The following is a 23632-nucleotide window of genomic DNA, read 5'->3' as shown; positions in this document are numbered from 1 at the left end:
AATGACCTACGAACAACGGAGCGCAGTCATAGAGAGATGCATCATTCTTCACATTGATAGTAAATGAGGTCTTTGCTTCAATTTCGATTATATTTAGAATTCCAAAAGACTGAATTGATTCTGTTTTTGCAATTCATTGATCATTTAAAATTTTTGAAAATTACTTTAACAAAACTATTCGAAAATTTCATTCTGAATATACTATTTTTATTTGAGATATTATCAAATAATTTTATATTTTGAAAGTATGTTTGCTTAGCCAAATTGTCTACACAATTAATAGAATTTAGTGTTTTTCGTTATCAACATGCAATTATAAGATAGAGTGAAGCGGGTTGTTTCGAACTTGCGTTGGCGAGAAAAATTCGATATCTTACTCTATCGGAAAATTTTATTTCATTATGAGTTTCCATATGTCGGTGAAATGAAGATATACGCACTGTACAGTTGAGGGTGAAAATGATTGTTTTTCATACTTCAAGGTATGTATGGAGAAATATATCAGAAATTAGTCGGTTTACCTCGGAAAAAGGGTCTAGTAAGAATGAAGAATTCATATATTTGTTAAAAATATGCATCATTATTGATATAAAAAATTTTGTCGAAAAGGCTGATTCAAAATTATATAGGTAACTCATTTTGTACAATTTATTCACAAAGAACTCCTAGTTTGAGTTTCTATAGTCTAGAAAATTTGAAATGAATTTTTGCCATGTGAAAATATTTTATGATGTAAAAATCCTCTATCGGCATTCTTGGTACGAAGAAATAAAAATACCCAATTTGGAAAGGCTTAAAAGCACAATAAAATTTTTTAAATCGGTGAGCTCTTCTCAAGGTCAAGTATGTTCATTGTTAGGAGCAACACTATACAATTCCAATTTCCAAGTGCAATAAACTGGTAACTGATAGTTGGTACCTATAGATACGTAAAAAAAAAAGTAAATTCTCCGAAGCGGAAATTTCTACCTTTGCAGGTAGAGATTTAAGTTCATTTTGAGCATTATTGGTACCTAATGGTATTGTGATTGTAATGGACACTTGAATAACTGAAATAAGTTAATAATGTTAGGAATGTTCATTTCATAATGAATTGAATGGAACCGTTCTTTGTTCTTTCAATGTTTGAACTTTTATAGTTTTCTATATAGGTAAATGTTATAGGCAAGTGGAAAATTCGATTTTATTATTCAACATAGTTGCCTTCGAGGGCGATACAGGGATGATAGCGATCTTCCAACTTTTCGATACCATTTTTGTGGTACGATTTGTCTTTCGCTTCAAAATAGGCCTGAGTTTCGTCGATTACTTCTTCATTGGCGCTAAATTTCTCTCCAGCGAGCATTCTTTTGAGGTCTGAGAACAGGAAAAAGTCGCTGGGGGCCAGATCTGACGAATACGGTAGATGCAGAAGCAATTTGAAGCCCAATTCATGCAATTTTGCCATTGTTTTTTTATTGATTTGTGACACGGCGCATTGTCTTGATGAAACAGTACCTTTTTTTTCGAATGGTGCCGTTTTATAACGATTTCATCCTTTAAACGATAATCGCTGTTGATGGTCTGGCCCCTTTGGAGGTAATCAATGAATATTATACCTTGCGCATCCCAGAATACTGATGCCATAACCTTGCCAGCTGAATGTTATGTTTTTGCTCACTTTGGATACGGTTCATCGTGTGCAGTCCACTCAGCTGACTGTCGATTGAACTCCGTAGTGAAATGATGGAGCCATATTTCATCCATTGTCACATAAAGACGCAAAAATTCAGGTTTATTGCACTTAAATAGTTTCAAACACTGCTCAGAATCATTAACACGTTGTTGCTTTTGATCGATTATGAGCTCGCGCGGCACCCATTTTGAACACAGCTTTCTCATGTACAAATATTTGTGAATGATATGATGTACACGTTCAGATGATATCTTCACAACGTCTGCTATCTCGACCAACTTCACTTTACGGTAATTCAGAATTATTTCGTGACCTTTTTTGATTTTTTCGTCAGTGACAGCCTCTTTTGGGCGTCCAATCAATCATTGGTGGATGATTTTCCTGGTGCAGACTCCGGAAATTCTTCATCAAGCCAAGATTTTTCTTCAACTGTATTTTTTCTCTTCAAAAAGCAATATTTTATCAGCTCACGAAATTCTTTTTTTTCCATCTTTTTTCCAATAACAAAAGTAGCTATACTCACAACGCAATATCTCACAAACTAATGGTCGGACTGCAGTCAAATTTTGACACGTATCATTTGAAGGTTGGTACTTACTAAAAATCATATGGATATAATACTAGCACCACCATCTGTGCTTCCGCTCGGGGACTAATATATGTTACAAAAATTTGTTATTACCTCACATTGATCCTGCTAATATGAGAACTGGATCCATACATTTTGTTGAAATGTATAAAATAAATTAAAAATAAATGTGAATATTTGGATTCCATTTAAAAATGTTTGCTCGTAAAATGTATTTCAGACCATCCTGAAGAACTCTGATTTCTCGTTTGTTGGCTAGATGTTTGTTCGCTGCACATCCTTACAATTTTTTTTTCAAGCATAGGTAACGCGTTGAGCATGCGCACTTATAGTCAGCAGACCTAGAGTTTGAATCAACGAATGATCAAAATTTTTCTTATGTAAACTTAAAACCAAATAAATACAATGGAGGTAAATCGAATAGCGTTGAAAAACTGAGTCATAGTTATTCCAAATATGAATAGAAATGTTGCAGCTGTGTAGAGCACTTTTGAACGAACAATAATATTATCATTCAACCCACCTTTACAAGCTGTGCATATCAGATAAGAAATGGTAGAACAGCTAATGCATCAATAGTAGTTACTACAATGAAAGAGCAATAAGTTCAAAACGCTTTATTAGAAACAAAGATTGATTTCGTCATATCGCACTTTATATTGCAGTTCCATTCATTATTATAAGCTTGCAATGCACCATTATTCCACATGGTACCACACCTCTTCATCGAGTTCTTAATGTTGAGGACCGAGAAAGACTTTATTGGAAAGTAAAAGCGGCAAGGCTTTGGACGTACCTACATATCGTTGGTTCTTGATCAGTCTATCGCGATATATTAGCTTCAAGTTATTTCAACTAACGGAATCACAACAATTCCGCATTCTGGTGTCAAACGAGATAACTTTTGATAGAGATATTGATGATGGTTTTACTTCTGCTCAAGTTGAATTGATATGGATCCAGTCAGTGATGGTAAACACAAATTGAAGACTACAATGACTCAAAATAGGTATGTACATTATACTCTTTTCGGGGAAGACTCTTAAATTTGATTTAAAATTTTTGTTTATAGAACATTGATGTAGAAACCATATTGTTGATTATATTTGTGTAATCTACTATTCGCTCTATTCTTTTTTGCTTTGAAATGATTGACACTATATACATATTCCTATTTTCATAGGGAAAAATTTCTCCAAATTCCACAATTTCCAATATAAAAATCATTGAATATGGAAATACCTGAACAGTACAAAGCGCATCCACCAAAAAAGATGTATTCACTATTCAGAAGTTCGAGAAATGGAAACCAATTCATACAATTATTCATTGAAGATTTCTGATTCTGTCGATAGACTGTAGATATTCAAGATGGTTTCGGCATGTTCCTATAGCATCTAAGTATCAATCGAAATGAATATTACAAAGTTTGATATGATATCCTTAAAATGTAATTTTAGTCAGTAAGAACTTTTTGATTTCTTGTTTTTAAATTTAGCTTCAATAGTTTTCATTACCAGAATTAGGCATCTATTGGCTTCTTTGAAAAAAAATATCAATTGCTCTACAAGTTTCATTAAAATTTAATGGTTTGTGGCGTGAAAACGCGATTGGGTGGAATCGCCATCGTCACTCTGTTTCGGTGATTTCGGGTTGCAACACACAGAGGACGTTGGTTGAAAATGATAACTCATGGATTCAAATCCGTACATTTTTGCATCTCAGGACACTCAATGGTGGTGGAATTTTGTTCTTATTTTGATCTGTGAAAACTAACTCAAAACGAATAATAATTTCAATGGAGCCCGTATATATTTTTGAAAAAAAATTTCAATTGACAAGAGCTAATAGTATTGAATTTAAATAATTTGTTTTCGTAATTCTTCTAGTTCAAATGATGATGCTCCTAGCTGGAAGTTTTGGCATAAGAGGAGATATGTTGTCGCTACGATGTCATTCTTCGGATTTTTCATCATTTATGCCCTTCGCGTTAACTTGAGCATTGCAATTGTAGCTATGACAGCAAATATAACTGTAGTACTAGAAAACGGAACTATAACTTATGTAAGCATTAAAATAATGATGATGTCCTACCGAAGATACCTATAACTTTATTTTTTATTTGTAGACCAAAGAATTCGACTGGGATTCCACAGTTCAGGGATATGTCTTGAGTTCTTTCTTTTATGGATACATCACAACTCAGCTTATAGGAGGATGGATGGCAATGAGGATGGGTGGTAAAAAACTGTACGGTATGGGAGTAGCAGCAACAGCCTTGCTGACTCTCTTAACACCCTTAGCAGCAGGCATGGGCGTAATTCCTTTAATACTGCTGAGAGTCTTGGAAGGTGTTTTTGAAGTGAGCTACGAATATCTAAAAAGGCTATTTTTTGGTCCTGTTCGAAATTATTCACGAATCGAATGATTTCTGAAAAGCTACAAGATTCACTGATACATCTATCAGGTGGTAAACAAGTCTTTCTGGTTTCAGGGCGTCACTTACCCATGCATACATGCAGTTTGGTCACAATGGGCACCTCCATTAGAAAGAAGTAGACTAGCAACCATTGCTTTCACTGGAAGTTATGCAGGAACAGTTGTGTCTATGCCAGCTTGTGCTCTCTTAGCGCAATGGTTTGGTTGGCCCAGTATATTTTACGTTTTTGGTAAGGTATCAATTCTTTATTCATTATTCATACATCCTTAAGCTTGCAAGTCGACCAACTTGGCATATCAAGTAATGTCGGCTATGAATCTGTTGTTCGCTGCCATCTCTACATGTACCAACTTGTTTGACGACTTCTACATTAGGTACTTTGCTTGGTAGCATATAGAAATGGCGTCTGATGAAATTATTATTGCTACAGCTGTTGCAATCTATGAAAAATCCAAAACCAGTTGAATAACGATAAGACTCACAATCTACACTTCTACTCCTTCTGAATCTTCCGCTTCACACTCTCATACAAGTCTCCCAATTTAGTCTGTTGAAGTCAAGTTGGCCGACTTGCATGCCTGTATGTAGCAGGCCTAAGCCATCCATATACATGAATTTTTGCTCTCAATTTAGGAAGAAAGTCTTCAACCGGCTCTGTGTATCTACCAGCAAGATAGATTGGCGGGCTTCGTTGTTATTTTACAGATAGATAGGTTTAATTAGGGTGGTTCTGTTCCAATGCGACCTAATGGTCTATTGTGCCTCCCATCAGTCATCGTAGTCTAAAGCTCGCCCTCCATTTCCAGAGTTCTAATGAACTCCAGTATTTGGGATGGCTTCAATAAGGCTAATTCCTCACTTCTACGAGTTTTTTGTCCAAAGCAGATTTTTCGTTGGTTAATGATGGCGAGTCATTCCTTCACCATGTGATCCGGCGTTCCTCCTCCCCTCAGAATCTGAACTCGTCATTTTCTGCTAAACCCATTATCATGAGGTATTTCTTAAGGTGACAATGCCCTGTGAGGAATCCAGTGAGGAGATGTAGTATGTTGTTTAGATCCAGATACTGGATAACTGGATCTCGCAGTGTCAAAGTTTCAAAGTAACTTTTTGGAATGATCTAACCCAGAAAAATTTCGCCAGAGTGTTTCTCTTTCGGTTCTCTTGAAGCTATGCTTTTTTTCTGGCAAGTGTGTTGGCCTCTCCATTCCCTCTAATTCCACAGTGGCAGGGAACCCAGACTAAAAAGACGTTTTTATTTTTGCCTATTTCTTTGAGTTTTCTTCGGCATTCCAATATCATCTTAGAATTGATGATATTAATGTATCGCTATATCACATCTGATAGCATATTGCTAGGTTAACGTCCACACATTTTTTTATTGCAAGTATCTTTGCCTGAAAGACACTTAGACAGCAGCCTAACGATATTGAGCATTTGGTGCCAGTCCTGAATACTCCAGCGCGAGTCCCCGTCGTGTTTTTGGAACCATCTGTGGTACTTATCCTTTTTATGAACTGATTGTGGACTACCTTTCCCAATCTTCTCTTCTGATTAGTATCATACTGAAGATTTTCTCAGTGCTGATTCTCTTTATCGTCTCGTCACTGGGAAAGTTCGCTGATGGTATGTCAAGGAGGATCAGGGTCTCTGATTCCAAATTCTCTCCTTGCCGATAAGATCGTATACAATATTTGTGAAAATACCGGAAATATTTACAAAATCGTTTCAAGATTTTTAGCAAAAGAATCGAGATAATTATAGAAGGAATCTCTTTTCTGAAACGAAATAATATGAATTTTCGAAATCTATGAATTTATTGCAGGTGTAGTTGGCCTCTTCTGGTATTCCCTCTGGGTTGTACTGATCTCAGAAAGGCCTTCTGAAGATCCTCTAATAACAGATGCAGAGCTAAGATATATAACAGAATCACTGGGAGAAGGCAGTGAGAAGAGAATAAAATATCCATGGAAGAGTATATTCACTTCCATGCCTGTGTGGTCAATAGTTATTGCTCATTTTAGCGAAAATTGGGGTTTTTACACCCTGTTGACTCAACTACCAAAATTCCTGAAAGGTAGGTATGTTTTTTATTCAGGTTTACGTTTCTGAGTGCCCCTCGTTAGTTTTTCAACCCATTTTAATCTATGCTTTATTTCTTTTTTTAGATATATTAGATTTCGATTTGGCTGAGACTGGAGCTATGGCAGCTCTTCCTTATTTAGCTATGTCAATAATGCTTCCTCTTTCTGGGCAACTTGCTGACTGGTTCTTAGTAAGAGGAGTTTTTAATGTAACTCAAGTAAGAAAAATATTTAACTGTGGAGCTTTCATATCCCAGACTATTTTCATGATGGGTACTGCATATGCTTCATCGGCTACAGTTTCTATGATTTGTCTCATATTGGCCGTTGGATTAGGAGCCTTTGCATGGGCCGGATTTAGGTGATTATTTTTCATTCTTAAAATTTTTTTTTTAGGAGTATCTACGTATCACTTTTAATTTATTTAATTATTTTATTTCTTTTTGATAATCCCTTTGAATATTTCACTTTGTCTCCAACAGATTCTTGACTAGCCTAGAAGACAGATTTTAAAATTCCCTTTTGTAATATAGAAATCTAACTGAATAGTTAGACTAAAATTCTAATGAATGATCGTTTGAATTGGATGGATATGCCAATATTTTCATATCTTTTAACCGCAAAATTTTCAATTATCATTTAATGATTTCATATTCGAAAAATCTGAATTGAAAAAATAAAGGATGTTTCACGAATTCTACCAAATTTTGAGTTTTTAACCCTCAGCTCTCACTTAATGAATTTTATCATGATGAAATAATGATCTTTTTTCAGTGTAAATCATCTAGACATTGCACCTTCCCATGCAAGTGTTTTGATGGGAATAGGAAATAGTTTTGCAACACTTCCTGGAATAGTGAGTCCTATTCTATCAGGATACATTGTAACTACACCTGTGAGTATAGACCAAGTACATACTTTTTTGACTGATTGTTTTGACTGGAAAATCTTTGGAATCTCTAGGAGAAAATTTTAGCACTTTCAAAACTCTAAACTTTTCACATTTTTTTCGGAAACTCTACCAATTTATCGAAAAAGCACTCGAAAGAGAATCGGTAAAAAATACACAACATATTTGTTATTCATTTAAACGAGATAGCGAAAACGTCCGAATAACAAATGAGAATGAATTGTGAATATATAGATGTGTGTCAACTTAATGATAAAAAAGAATTTTTGAATGATCAATAGCTGGTAGTTTTGAACAATTCTGAAAGTTAATTATTGTATTGAAAATCATAAAACGTCGATTCATATTGGTTTATTGATTTCAATAATGAACCTTTTGCAATTGTGCAAAAAATAAAAACTTGACTACGCAGAATCATGAAATTTCAAATATTTAATGCATTCATTGTACTGGATGCAATGATTTTCACCTTAAGGTTATAGCTCAATGAGTTTAGGAGATATGGATTTTTAAATATTCTCCTTTTGGACATATGCTGATATATCGGCATTAAAACCAATTTCTTAATCGTTCTTCCTTTTTCACCAATGATCTCACAGGCAGAGGTTCAACTCCGGAGAGGTTGGATATTTTTTTCCATTGCTCTCCTTTGGATTTGATAGTCATCTAGATAGTAGAAAATAATGAACTATATTGTTTTGAATTTGGTGTTTATTCCAGACTAAAGGAGAATGGCAAATTGTTTTCTACATAACAGCAGCAGTTTATTTGTTTGGTTGTTTGTTTTATTGGTCCTTCGCATCTGGAGAAGTCCAAAGTTGGGCCAAAGAGTCTGAAACTTTGCAACCTGGAAACCAATTGGGCAATATGGAACACGGAAGAGGAAACGATAACCAAACTTTTCAGAGTGATGAAAAATGATAATTTTCTTTCAAACTTTAACAGAAATATTATGTGATATAGATTATGTATATTATTAATCATTAGATTTGTATAATGCAATAAATATGATCTCTTCATTTCTGTGTGCTTTCATGTATGTTGTTGCAATGATTTAATATTTCATCCTATTTGAACGAAATTAAAACTCGAATAACATTGAAAATGCTACTTTCTCATTTCTATTGAAATACAATAATTTCCTATTCGACAATTTGAGAAATTATGCGTAAAATTTACATATAACGTTATCTGAATTACATAATATTGACCATTATTATATGTAATTGATATAATGATCTTTTAAATCTGTAGAATAATTGCTAGACATATTTTTTCAAAAGGCCTAGATAATCATTGTTGACTTATAGTTTGGCAATGAAAATCTTTTATCACTTGGTATTATTGTTATTTTCCCAAATGATTAACCTCATTGTTACCAATGAAAACAAATACTATAAAGGAATTATTGTAGCTCTAACATACAGATATATTTTGTTACCTCAAGATTATGATTTATCAAAGTCATTTGCATGTTTCCTTCCTTTCTTATCAAAATGGAAATATGAAGAGTCAAGTTCATTATTTAACAAAAAAAAAAAATCCTGTGACTAATTTGAATACGCATGCAATCTCTTGAAGGAAATCATTTATGAAATTTATGATTAATTGTCCCAATATGTGGTTTTCAAATGCAAATTAGCATTCCTCTTATTTTATACTACTCATCATGAGAAATAGTTGAGTTAGTTAAATATCATATGATTATCATTCACGTGCAGCATGCAACTATTTTCATCGCTAGACTCAATAAAAATTAGTTGATGATGGAGAACAAGATTAAATTTAATTAAATGACCATAACATTTCATTACAACTTTTTGCGGACCAAACAAGACATGCTTATTCTTTCAGGTACATATTTCTGAAACAGCTTTAGATTTTCAATAAGAAATGGCTTTTAAAGATAGTCATTTCATATAGGTAGGTGATTATAAATAATCGTAGATTTGCTCCTAATTATATACCTAGTGTGAATAAACTTTGAAATGTTATTGCATTGAAATAAAAGATCGAAATCTGCTGTGTAATATGGGTTCAATCAATGTTATTCTTAATTATTTTGATGCAGCCTTTCATCTGTGAAATCATTGGTCTGAAAGGATAAAAAATTATTTTTGTTATAACTGCTTGAAATTTTTTTAATGGTTTTCTTTATCATTTCTATATGAACTTTTGAAGAAAGAAGTATCAATTTGGATAATTTTAAGAAATCGGGAGTTCTATCTAAGACGCATGATGAATCTTAGTTCTATCATAGTTTTCAGACAATCAGTGGCTTCATAAATTCAAAATACTCCCACTCATGAGCTTTGGAATCTTTGGTTATAAAATGTTATTTTGTATCCAAATACAAAATATCAACTCGATTAAAATTGTTACAGATGCATTCCCATTTTTCTGCTTTATTTTTCTCTTTGGTGACACATATACAAAATATAATGTTTGAAACAATTTTCGCTAACCATTTATTTATATTTACGAGTAAACATAAAGTGTAACTAAAACATAAATTGTAATCCAGTAAGTATAAATACAGGACTTATTGATACGTAATCAGTCTTCGATAATTTCAGAGCACATTATTTTAAATAATAACAAAGATCTGCTGTCTGATATATTATTATTTCGAAACAGAGATCGTCTTTGCAGATTTTTTCTCTAAGTGTTCTTATTCTCGAAATGCTTTCAGTGAGCATCGAATTTGGGACACTCTTTACTAGGGATTCATCAAGCCAAGTAGCTTGACATTTTGACCAACTACTCGACTTGAAAATCAAGCTCGTGAAAGAATACTTACTTGAGCTCGACTTGACTTGATTTTAGATATTTATTGCTCGATTTGATATTTCTACTTCTACTATATTACTTGAAATATATGCACGGCATATATTTCTGCAATATCTTGCGCTCTTAGACTAAATAAGGGGATTCCTCGAGAGCCAAGAGACTGTAGCATTCGCCAGTGTGACTTTATTAGTTGTTTTCTCACATTTCTATGAAATCTATTGGTAGATTTTGGTAGTTTCAAAAATATCTTTCATAACTTGTCCAAAATGGCCAGGAATGTTTCATCAACGCCAGCATCTTCAGCTCCTGTTGAAAGAAAATTTTCCAGAGCTGCTCTTACAGTTTAAAAAACCCGCAATAGGTTAGGCGACAAATTTATAAGATGCCTTATGTATCTTAGATCCTTGATGGAAAATTATGGAATTAAACAAAGCCTGAAGGTTTCTCAATATTAAAAAACTTAATTTTTTTAAATATTTTCTATTTCAAAAAAGTTGATATTTTCGGTTCCTTTATACAATAAGTTCAATAAATAGAAATATTTTTTTGCAAGGTTCCTTCTCATTTCATAATTTTTTTATTGATGTGACACTACACATATGATTCAATTACTTGATGAATACTTGACTTGAGATTGAAAAACTACTACTTGACTTGAGCTTGACTTGAAATCAAGTCAAGCTCAGGCCAAGTAGATTGAAAATCAAGCCATGCAGTGAATCCCTGCCCTTTACGTACTCTTAGCATATACAACAAGAAAACTAAAAAATGAAATCGTACCCATTTAAAATGTTTCAACTATCTTCTCAGGTCTCAGTTTCTGATGAAAAATAACAACAATACCTCCACACAAATACTAATTACAATTATTTGGTTATTTATTCATCTTGGATTATACTATTTTAAGGTCAATAATTTGGGATCTTAGTAGAATTGCCATGTATTTTTTATGAATTTATAAATTCCATACTACCTGAAAGGTGAATTGGAAAAATTTGGGTTCAAATTGTTTTCATAAACTGATTGTTTTCATGAGGGATCCCTTGAAAGGTTTTTTATCGTCAATAATAGCCATAATATTGGAGATAACTCAATGAAATGTATCGATAGGTTATTCTCACAATTTTAATATTTTTGTTTTGAATACCCCCAAATATTTAACACCTTTGTGTTAATCTTATTTACTCCAAGCGTTAATGTACATTTACTCCACTCGTTATCACAATTTGTCATTTATTCATTCATCACCTTTCCCGAAATTCAGAAATATTTGCAGATAACATTCGTTAGTTGAAAGTGAAGTAAATTTTTTAAGGAAGCAGGTCGTTCAGTATACATTAAAATTTTGCCAGTGTTATTTCCACGAGTGCAGCACAATCAAGGATTTGTACAAGGTAGGAAAAAATTATGTTTAACTTCAACGTAAAATTTTTGTTGTTGTTCATATTTATACATTACGAAATGAAAATGGGAAATCTGACTTGAACTATTTTCGTATGAATTATATAATTATATTTCAATCGAACTTATTATATGGTTTTGAATGAAATCGTTTAGCCGCAAGACGTTTTTTGTTTGCAAACACAATAGGTATCAGTAGTGAATTAAATACTAGATTTCTCTAGTTTGACGTAGGTGCATATTTTCTTTATTTAGTTCTTTAGTGTTTTTATTCGGAAATTGTAACACTCATAGCGGGTTTTACAAAACTACAAAGTAGCAATCAACTCCTTGATTGTAGTTGATATTATATGATTATGACACTCACCGCAATCAAAGTTTTATGGAACTCACAGTTATTGTAGTGATTTGAATGAGGTGTTCATCAATATAGGGTTTATCTTTGAGAGAAATTAAAACATTTAGTTCTTCATTGCAGATAGTGAATGAAATGATACTTCGATAGATCTAAAAATATTGTAGCAAAAACTGAGATCGTAGATAGTTAATGTTAACAGTTGTATTTGTTGGTTATTCATTGAAGAATTCAAGAGGAAGAGTTTACGACTAGATTTTATTGCACAGTGTATTGTTTTACGGAATCATAAAAAAAAATTATCGGAAAAAATCACTGCGTCGATTTCAGAAAAATCCAACGATTTGGCAATGTTTCTTCATTCTCAGTCTTTTTATAGCGTTCAAAAAGAGTCTCGTGCAACAAATTGACCAACACGCAACAAGAACTGCACCAATTTTGCAAACAGTTACATAAACATATAATGTACCCGTTGATTGTGGTTTTCGTATTGGTCGACTGGAAAGATTTTTCATAAATGTATTATTCCTAGGTTTCGTTGTCTCCAGGCTGCATGCAGCCTTCCAATGAGGAGCTAGTAGGTATTTCTCAAACACGCGTCCATGAATGTTAACGTAAGAATCAAATCAAATTGAACCATTCAGTGATGGATGCTCACGACTCCTGACGGCGAGGCAAAAAATGTGAAGAAAAGTATAACTAATTGTGATAATCGCATACTTCAACGTGGTACTAGTGAACGGAGATAGATGATAAAGAAGACTTGAGAATATGGCTGTTGAAAAAGGGATAACAGAGATTAGGTGAGTTGAAATGAAAAAAAAATTGGTTCCCTTTTTTTTAAATGAGGTGAATTTTTTTCTGTTTGGGTTTAAGACCATGTGAGAATTTTCGATTTCACTTTTTTCATTCATGTTTTCATCTGATTGATTATTATTAGTTTTATTGAATTGATTTGAAGTCAAAAAGTTAATTAGGCGATAGAAATTAATATCCATAAAATTATTCGACTGATGACTGCAAAAATTATGCCCTTCTGAAATTTTTGAAATTCATTCATTCAATCTTGTGTACATTGCAAGAAATCAATGTGTATTTACCAACTGTGATCATTCAGTATTGATCATTATGTATTTGAATATCGAATGATTTTTGCGCGCTCGTTGAAAGTGGTGTTCATGCATTTTTTTTCAGGAAATTTTGATTCAACCTTAATTCAGTATTTTGAACACAATTCTGATAAAAAAAATCTTCGGAATACTTACTTACCTAAAGATACTCAATAAACCAACAAAGTGACATGTCAGAAAAACAAATAATCCTCTTAAAACTGCATTCTCCATTCAAATTTGTTTATTACGCATGAAATCGATTTTTTATTGATATCTAGTGAAAAAAACACTTTTTGGTTTTTTCAAGAGGTCATAATTTTTTTTATCACAAATTATTGATACTTTTTTCCCGTGTCTAAGCGACAGGGATGTATTTTCCGTTAACACATTTTATTGATGAACTTTATATAAAAAAAAACTCTGAAAGAAGTAGAATCTGACAGATGCATTCTGAGATATCTATATCTTACAACCTTTTTCTTTAATCAATGATACAATCTTCATGAAATTCTGCATTAATTTTCGATCCACTAATTTCTCAAATTCATTTTGATTGGATCAGAATTTTCTCAATTATTGGAAAAAAAAAATTCATATTGAAATAACTCGATCGAACTTAAAATTCGCACATTCTGATCTAGAGTTTTTTGATTTACTTGGATAATTTGTAATAAAAAGAAAATTAAAAAATTTGCAATGTTTTTTTTTTGAGATCCTGTTCTTGATATGAAGTTAACTAATTCTTATTTGGGAACAAACCGTATTATATTCATTGAGTTGAAGATATTGATGTGAACAATTAGTGTTCATCATTGCAACATTGAAAAATTACTGATTCAGTTATAATATCTACTATTATTATTATTAAATACTGAATGATGGGTGCTCTTAAGAAAATCCCACATCTTGAAATACTCCCATTGTTGTAAAATAAAAATATGCTGTTTCATTTATGATTGTATCATAATGCAATACAGGTTTGAATGATTTAATAAATAGTGCACATGTAACTATATTTTACAACATATTCTTTGAATTTTTGTTCAGTTTTCCACCACATCCAACGTCGATGTGTTATTTCCAGAAATTATTTGAAAATGGTAATATTAAAAATGTGAAGTGTGAAGTCAAATACATTATAATCTATTCTGTCCGTGTTTGGTTAGATAAAATGTAAATATTATCACCAAATGATATTTGTATGGATCTAACGTTTATCATCCTTGTTGTTGATGCGAATTCATACTGAAAATTGCACAACATAAGGTTTTCAGTAATTGGACCTAGACAATAATTAATTTTATAACACAGTCATTCATTATTTTGGTTTCGTTCTGATTTTTTTTTAGAAATGTGGCGATACCTTTCGAAGTTATTTGAAAATGATAAATATTTGAGAAATACATAAATGAATTGGTTTTTAATTATCTTTAAATTATTGTTATGAGAATATTTGGATATTCTTATTGATTCTAGAATTTTCAGATTATTTTTTGTCCAAAAAGTGATTTCTGAAACTTCTTCTTCTTTTATAAAATCTGACGTTCTTTCTATCCAGTTTTGAATTAACTCTCAATCTGGCTTACTTGTTTATAAATGCTGTTGTAATCCGAATAATCCCGAATTTTTTATTTTTGGTGTTGTATGTTATAACTTTTGTCTTCAATAAGGGGAACTTAAAGATAATGTAATATATATTATTTTGAATTCAATTTCGATTTTTTCACTTATGACTTGTGAAATATGAAATCTGGGATTTTTGGTTTGGAATGTTCCTTTTGTATTCTCGAAATAATCTCAACAGAATTTTCCTTGAAATTTTCTTAATATCAATGTAAAATTTTAATGATTTCATTTTTCACAGTACTAATTTGAATAAATTAGCTTGGAATTGTTTAAAGTGTTCAATGAACTTATTCTTTGTAAATATTTGCTCCAACATTACAAGGTTTGCAAATTTGGCTGGATGGATGTCATTTTCTGTTATTCGGTCACTTCTTCTATTTGATTGGCATTGATCATTTGTTTATTCATCTGTTCTTATTATTTGAAAATTTAATTAACAGCTTATTGGCAAAATAATGTGGTATTTTCCACCGCCAAGGCTCATTAGGTAAATTTATTCAAGATGACTAATTGATTTCAGATTAATTTCAAATGTCCCTTGTTTGAAATGATCTTAATACTGGATCCATACAAACTTTTTTTTGAAGAATATATGTCTCAGAAACCATTCGTCAGATAAGGCTAAAATTTTACTAACTCTAGGACATAAAAATTGCAACATCAAGAAGGCGTTGGAATTTTTTGACCACACTTCGCTGAAACAATTAACTAGATAAAGGTTGCTATTGATTGAAATAATCTAATTGTCATGGAAATTTTGACATTTTACTCATTGTTATAAGCGAAAATGACTGGTGTATTTCTTGAAAGATAAAGTAGACTTAGCTGTTTGTTTTCAGTTGCAGTTTTTTGTTTTTGGCTAGATTATGCCTGGTGTGAGACAAAGTGAAAATAATTATCGACGAATTATCGATTACATAGTGGAATCCATATAAAAAAGGGGAAATAATATTTTTTTGTTAAATTTCCTCGAAATTCTGATCAATTACTACCTTTTTTAGTTGAATATTTCTGTCTAGCCTGGTCCAAAAACTTCAAAGGCTTCTTGAAGTTGCATTTTTATGGCGCAAAGTATATTTTTACAAATAGAGCATCGATAGAAGTTTTCATACATGGTTTCATTTATTTTGATGCTTGGCGTGAATATAAATTATTTATATTGACTACCTCGGTAGCGCAGTGGATTGACAGTCGACTGTGGTGACGAAGGTAACTGGTTCGAATCCTGGTTTAGGTCATGGATGTTGTGTAGGTCTGGTGGTGGTTAATGAATTTGATAGAATTTATAGATAATAAGATACATCTGCTGATCAACGACTAACGTCAAGACTATTCTGGGGGATTTAGAAAAAAAATTATTTATACCAGGTAAATAACCTGAAAATTATGTTACATAGAGTTTTTTATTATCCACTGCTTATATAAAGGGTGTTTTTTTTAGAGCTATAGAACTTTAAAGTGCAATAAAACAACGATGGGTTATTCGATTGATATGAATTTAATTTATCCGCAAGATAATCTTGTGGCATTACATTTTAAATATGATTTCTGGCATATGACTGCCACGGCTGGCTCGGATGTAGTCCAATCTGGAGGTCCAATTTTCGATGACTTTTTCCAACATTTGTGGCCGTATATCGGCAATAACACGGCGAATGTTGTCTTCCAAATGGTCAAGGGTTTGTGGCTTATCCGCATAGACCAATGACTTTACATAGCCCCACAGAAAGTAGTCTAGCGGTGTTAAATCACAAGATCTTGGAGGCCAATTCACAGGTCCAAAACGTGAAATTAGGCGGTCACCAAACGTGTCTTTCAATAAATCGATTGTGGCACGAGCTGTGTGACATATTGCGCCGTCTTGTTGGAACCACTGCTCCTGGACATCATGGTTGTTCAATTCAGGAATGAAAAAGTTAGTAATCATGGCTCTTTACCGATCACCATTGACTGTAACGTTCTGGCCATCATCGTTTTTGAAGATGTACGGACCAATGATTCCACCAGCCCATAAAGCGCACCAAACAGTCAGTTTTTCTGGATGTAACGGTGTTTCGACATACACTTGAGGATTAGCTTCACTCCAAATGCGGCAGTTTTGTTTGTTGGCGTAGCCATTCAACCAGAAGTGCGCTCCATCGCTAAACAAAATAAAATGGACATAGTGCGCGATACGTATTTCGCACAGAACCATTATTTTCGAAATAAAATTGCACTATTTGCAAGCGTTGTTCAGGTGTGAGTCTATTCATGATGAATTGCCAAACCAAACTGAGAATAAATCACTTGACAGCTGTTAAATCGGTCGCCATCTTGAACAGTAATGCCAACTTAAAGTTATATACCTCGAAAAAAAACACCCTATATTATGTTAAGAAAAAGGGAAAATGGAGTATAATATGTACTTATTACTGTCTGATTTATCGAAAATTTCAAAAAGTGGCATGAAAATCAACTAAATAGGCAGAGGCAGTCTGTACTTAGGTATATTCTTATAAATATTGTTTATTTCCTTAGTCTTTTTAAAATTTAGGGATTTGTATTAATTGGATAATTCATTCCTAGGAGATTAAGTCCCACTGAATTAATTGCCTAATTGAGATAAGATTCTACACACTCGACATACATTATTTGCATTAGAGGGCCCTTGAATCTACATTGAGCTACTTCCGAACACTTAGCATATTTCCGTTTTCTTTTTATTATTTCAATTTAAACAAACTTTCCATAACAAGAGAGATTGCAATCCAAATAAATGAGTTTAAAATCCCAGGAATTTATTCAATTACCTACATCTTCCCACTACATGTCAATCATGATAAAAAAAAGTAGTTCCTACTGGTTTCTTCCAATTCAATTCTATATTTTCTTGGGCGGTATAAAAATTGCATGTCGAAGAAAATAATACACAGTACAATATTGTATAATGATGCCTTTGAACAATAGTGTACAATGTGAAAATTGAATTGTTTTGGATTTGAGTATGCATCAGATGTAGTGGCCTTTTTATTCCCAGATTTGAGATCCATCGAATACGTGTTCTTAAGTTCACCACTCGAGTAAAATGACTATAGTTATTCAATTTCATATAACTTTCATTTGAATATGTGTAATTGTACACATTCTGTACTGATGCGCCTATCAAGCCGCAACGCAGGCCACAAGTGTAACCATCCCCACTTCGCCATTGAAAGAAAACACTAGTGTTCTCGATATGGCATCAAGCAGATGTTTTGATAGTTGAACTGTTCTACTGGAACAACGTTGAATATCCTATCTTTCCGAATGTATTTTCCAAACCTGTATATCTAGGTACAATGACAAAAATGGCTCCAGTAATTTTATAAACAAAGCGAAGACAAGGAAAGATAGAGCGTCCACAAAAAATAATACTCAAATAATAAAACTTCCAAGAATATCACATGGGTTATATTTATATAACAATTTCTAGAATGAAATCCTCAAAAAACAACATATTGAAGTTGCAAATATTTGAATATATAAAAAATTCAAGTTTTTTTCTATTTTCAGCACTCCTGACAAGAGTCCAGGATGGAAGTTTTGGAAAAGGAGACGATATGTTGTTGCATTCATGGCCTTCCTAGGTTTTTTCAACGTATACGCTCTAAGAGCGAATTTAAGTATAGCTATAGTAGTAATGACAGAAAATAAACCAGTAATGATTGGTAATGACACAGTTTACGTACGATAATGAAACAACAATTTTTCTTTTTATCTCATAAAACTAAACTTACAGATGGGAGAATTTGATTGGGACTCCAGATTGCAAGGTTATGTCTTGAGTTCATTTTTTTATGGCTATATAACCACGCAGCTGTTGGGTGGTTGGTTAGCTACAATAGTTGGAGGTCAGAGACTTTTTGGGGTGGGAGTTGGAGCTACTGCTTTCCTGACCTTGGTATCACCTGTAGTGGCAAAAACATCGGTTTACTTGTTCATTGCACTGAGGGTAGTGGAAGGTATATTTGAGGTAATAATGATTGACATTCCTCATAGAGCAAGAATTACCCATCAGAATTAGAAAAAAGAAAATGAAACAAAAATTTTTCTCACAAACTTTAGGTAACCTTTCGAGTGTTTGAACAGCCCGCTATCTGGTAAGGTGTCTCTTTGAAGGTGACATCTTTTGACACATAGAATCTGCATCTTATTCTGAACTCCCTGTTTATCAGCTCAAGTATATAGTAATGTTGCGATATAAGAAGATTAAATATTCACAGGAAGTCAGCTGGACTCTTCTTTACTACGTATTTTCTAGTTTCTATTGGTTGGCTCTATCTTCAATATCAACCTCATTCACACGTTAATGAATAAGGTTGTGCCTCCAAAATATGTTTTTTTTTCATTTCAGGGTGTGACATATCCATGTATACATGCCGTATGGTCCCAATGGGCACCACCACTAGAAAGAAGTAGACTAGCAACTTTTGCCTTCACAGGTTCTTATTTGGGCACCGTGGTATCAATGCCAGTATGTGCCCTTCTTTCCCAATGGCTTGGATGGCCTAGCATTTTCTATGTTTTTGGTGAGATTGATCTGAATTTTTGCAACTTAATTGTCATACTCAAAATGATAAATTTCACAGGAGTTGTTGGTCTTATATGGTTCGCCATGTGGAATATTTTGCTCTCAGAAAGGCCAACCAAAGATCCGAAAATATCTCCTGAGGAATTGAAGTACATAACAGAATCTTTGGGTACTGTGGAGAAGAAGAAGGTGATACATCCTTGGAAGAGTATTTTGACTTCAGTGCCTGTTTGGGCTATCATCGCAGCTAATTTCAGTGAAAACTGGGGGTTCTATACGTTTTTGACTCAGCTACCGAAATACATGAAAGGTAATATATAAATAGATATAATTTATTTCATATAAGATATCATACCGATGCAGATTTCGTCATACAACACTTAGCAAAGGACCTAAAATGGACCCTTGTGGGACCGCTTTCTCAAAATGTTTCCTGTGCTCGTTATAACACATTGATTCCCAGGTGATTTTCATTTTTCCCTCATATCTAGTTATGTTTCTTGGTCTCGCGTGAACAAAAGTGTCTATTTATAATTTGGACCATCTAAACATGATCTACAGTAGAAGCCAGTGAGTTCCACAATTGCAAAATCAGTATTGAGGAGAAAATTTGTTTAAAAATTTCAGATATTTGCTGACGACAATATAACTTTAGTTGCCAATTTTATCAACAACACTTGGATAGAGAATTTCGAAATCCAAAATAAATAAATACTAGAATAATTTTGACATGTTCAAGTGTTATGGTTCTACTTGATATGATTCTCATTTTTATGACCAATTACCTCACAAATTAGTAATTCAACAAAAATTGTAATTTTATGTGGGTATAAAGGTAAGAAAGATATAAATCTGTGGTGATTGACTGTACAATGAAGTCCTCTTCACGTGTAGAAAGATCCGGTTCCATGACAACGAAAGATAAGTTACTCTATTGATACAGTGATTCTAAATTCAATTAGGAATAATTCAATTTTATGAAGGATTTCCCAGAATTTTATTGAAAAGAAGAACAATTATTGACGTTATAAGCATCCTGTTCTCTTTGAAGATATTTTCTTTTTTCTTTCAGACATTTTGAAGTTCGACATAACACATACAGGATTCATGACAGCCTTACCCTACTTAGTCATGTCGATCATGCTCCTTTTGTCTGGCCACATAGCCGACTGGTTCCTGGTGAAAAAGATTCTTACCGTGTCCCAGGTCCGCAAACTTTTCAATTGTGGTGCCTTCATTTCACAATCTGTGTTCTTGATTGGTGCTTCTTTCGCTACTACAGCAACAATGGGGATGATTTGCCTAATATTTGCTGCTGGTTTAGGGTCCTTCTCGCTGGCTGGATTCAGGTAAAGATGTTTCACATGTTGCTTACGATTCCGAATGAAAATTTCAGCGAAAAGATAAAAAACTCAGTGGTTCCTGCCCTATCCACCTACCACCTCCATAGCGGAGCGTGGTGCCCTAAAACGGTTGGGTATATTTTTTGATCAGTGATCCTGCCAAGTATCGAGTAGTGTGCGACGCCATCTCTCGATATAGCAAAGAGCAACCACAAAAATTTTATTGATGATGAGATGATTCGTTTTTTATTTAATTCTTCAGTATCACATAAAATTCATTAAAATTTCAGTATAAACTCTTAACATCAAAATCTATATTATAATTCATTGAGAACCTATCCGATATCTTTGAGGCCTCAAAAAGCCAAAGATTCCTTTATTCACATTGTAAGAATTGTTGTACTAAGTAATGAACATTCATTTAGTTCTTGATTTAATTCTTCGCAACTCAAATAAATATTTTTTGCAGTGTGAATTATTTAGATATTGCACCACAACATGCTAGTGTCCTTATGGGTATTGGGAATACCATTGGATCCATTCCAGGAATTGTGAGTCCCATTCTATCTGGATATGTGGTAACGACTCCTGTAAGTATTTTTTATGGTTTATTATGATTTTCACCAATAATATTTTACCGCCAATTTTATATATTTTTCTTTACAAAAAAATTATTGAAATTATTCAAAGATTATTGATATTTGAATATTAAGACTGAATCTGGTATTATTTATTCTTGGTATCAAATGACTATTGTAGGTTGTAGAAAGCTATTGTTGAATTTTTATTTTCTAGACGAGAGGAGAATGGCAGGTGGTTTTTTTCATCAGCGCTGGGATCTACTTAAGCGGCTGTATAATCTACGGATTTTTTGCCACTGGAGAATTGCAACCATGGGCTATACCAAAGGAAACAGAAAAGCCAAAACCGGAAGAGAAAACAGAAAAATATACAAATGGTTATGACAACAACGCATTCCAGGCCAATTCATGATATGATTCTCATCATATTCGATTTAAATAGTATTATAATAATGTTTTATATCTCAAATAATAATGTTCCTTATTGAATATTGAAATGTGTAAATGAAAATTTAAATTGAAATATAATTTATATTATTCAGAACTCTGTAATATCGATTTTGATCTGGAGGCGTCATCTATTCAAAGCTGCTCAGAGCTGTTCGAATTACACGTAGGGTTCTATATATAGTTCTATCCGTGTAGGAATAGTTTTATTGAGCTATTATAGATGGCAGAGCTTGTATCACTTATTGACAGTGACTGAAACAGAGTGGCGACACAATGATGTGATTTTTGATTGGCTGCTGGTTTCTGAGCCTAAATATGGCAGCTTTTTGTTTACATTATCTGTTTACCTGATTTTTAGGATTTATTCGAATTTTAATGCCCTTTTTATTAAGTCACTGTAGTAGCAATTTTTCAGTTGAATAAATTCGTTCTATATACAAATCTATCAGGCTCAATCATTTCAATTTTGACGAAGTGTCAGTTTATTCTTGGGTTTAATTAAGCCCCTCCCCATTTGCCATTTTTAGGCTTAATTTGGACGTATTGTCGCCACTGTGTTGTTTTAAGTTACTGTACGCCAATAATAATAATAATACTTAATAATAAGTTTATTCAATTTGGTCTTAATTTTATGTATACTTATCTCTATGCAACAATATTGCAACCAAAATTCTAAAATCTCCGAAACCTGAAATTTGATGATTCTACTCAATACAACTTATTCAATTGTTACCAGTTTCAGAAATACGTAGTGTTCAAATATGGATTTTGAGTTTTGAAATGATTTTTCAGGTTTTTACAATTCCGATTTGAAAATAGGTAATTTTACGTTATTGAACATGAGGATTGCCAATTTGGAATCTAATTCAGCATTGTTGAAAAAGGACAGAGTAACTTTGATTAGAATAATAAAAAAAATGGCAAAAAGTGAAAATTCTACGAAGAAGTTACAATTTTTGATTCGTTTAATATAAGCGGTCAAAGAAATATTAGCATCTGGTACACCCGGTATATCGTTCGTTTAAGGCATTTTGGGCAAAATCATCATATTCTAAGGTCTAGAATCTACAATTCATAGATTATACATTCTTAATGGAGCATCTTGTAAAAGAGGAAACAATAATTCATTATTTCTTATGTTATGGCATGCAAATATCTTCAAAAATTGGGATGATATTTATTTTGGATGATCAATTTATGAAAAATCACATTCTATCAAATCCCAACTTTGAACCAGTACCTTAACTTCTGAAGTTGTCAGTTACCACAAATAGAACAAACGACCAAAGATCAGGTGGGATAAGAAACAATAGACAATCAAGCACCAAGGAACCTAAAGTGTATAGAACGGTCGAAAGTGTGGATTTCTCCGAAACACAGGTAGGTATATTTTGATCTGTCAAAACTGGCATACATCACGAATCCAAAAGCGTATTTTGCAGGCCTGCCCAAAAAATATTACCTAAGCGAGCCACGGGTAGTAATAATTTCTTAAAAAACTCCAACATTCTACCGTTTCGGCAGATTGGCATTTGACGCCAGGTTGGCCCCCTATGGTGAGGAGCTGGCCAACTAGACATTGATTAATCGAGAAGAATTCCGATCGTGAACAACTGAAATACAAATTGTCGAACAAACGTTCTATAAAGATACAAAAGGTGAGCTTAGAGTGATTTCACGGGAATCGGTTGAGATTGATTTCCGAACAGATCATGATGATGAGGCAG

At 33.1% G+C, this 23632-nt stretch overlaps 1 protein-coding gene across 1 annotated transcript; it reads left to right on the top strand.

Annotated features, from left to right (window-relative positions):
• The first annotated feature begins 339 nt into the window (after positions 1 to 339).
• On the top strand, positions 340 to 21999 carry LOC123677789. Its single transcript, XM_045614494.1, has 16 exons — positions 340 to 482; positions 2930 to 3273; positions 4154 to 4328; positions 4393 to 4626; positions 4759 to 4933; positions 6530 to 6781; positions 6873 to 7149; positions 7563 to 7683; positions 8419 to 8615; positions 18514 to 18685; positions 18740 to 18973; positions 19355 to 19529; positions 19590 to 19841; positions 20604 to 20880; positions 21344 to 21464; positions 21670 to 21999. The coding sequence occupies exons 2-16, from the start codon at positions 3218 to 3220 to the stop codon at positions 21865 to 21867; spliced, it is 2916 nt and encodes a 971-aa protein (XP_045470450.1). The 5' UTR covers positions 340 to 482; positions 2930 to 3217; the 3' UTR covers positions 21868 to 21999.
• Positions 22000 to 23632: the final 1633 nt, after the last annotated feature.

Source organism: Harmonia axyridis, chromosome 4 (assembly GCF_914767665.1).
Source record: "Harmonia axyridis chromosome 4, icHarAxyr1.1, whole genome shotgun sequence".
NCBI lineage: Eukaryota > Metazoa > Arthropoda > Insecta > Coleoptera > Coccinellidae > Harmonia > Harmonia axyridis.
Note: the sequence above shows the minus strand (reverse complement) of the source record. Positions and strands in the feature narration are given on the sequence as shown.

What these genes read in the sequence shown, in the direction of transcription:
- LOC123677789 (XM_045614494.1), top strand. Translation starts at nt 3,218, where the DNA reads ATGGATCCAGTCAGTGATGGTAAACACAAATTGAAGACTACAATGACT. An exon ending in ACTACCAAAATTCCTGAAAG is followed by an intron (nt 6,782 to 6,872) that starts GTAGGTATGTTT and finishes TTCTTTTTTTAG; the next exon opens with ATATATTAGATTTCGATTTG. An exon ending in TTCTCGCTGGCTGGATTCAG is followed by an intron (nt 20,881 to 21,343) that starts GTAAAGATGTTT and finishes TATTTTTTGCAG; the next exon opens with TGTGAATTATTTAGATATTG.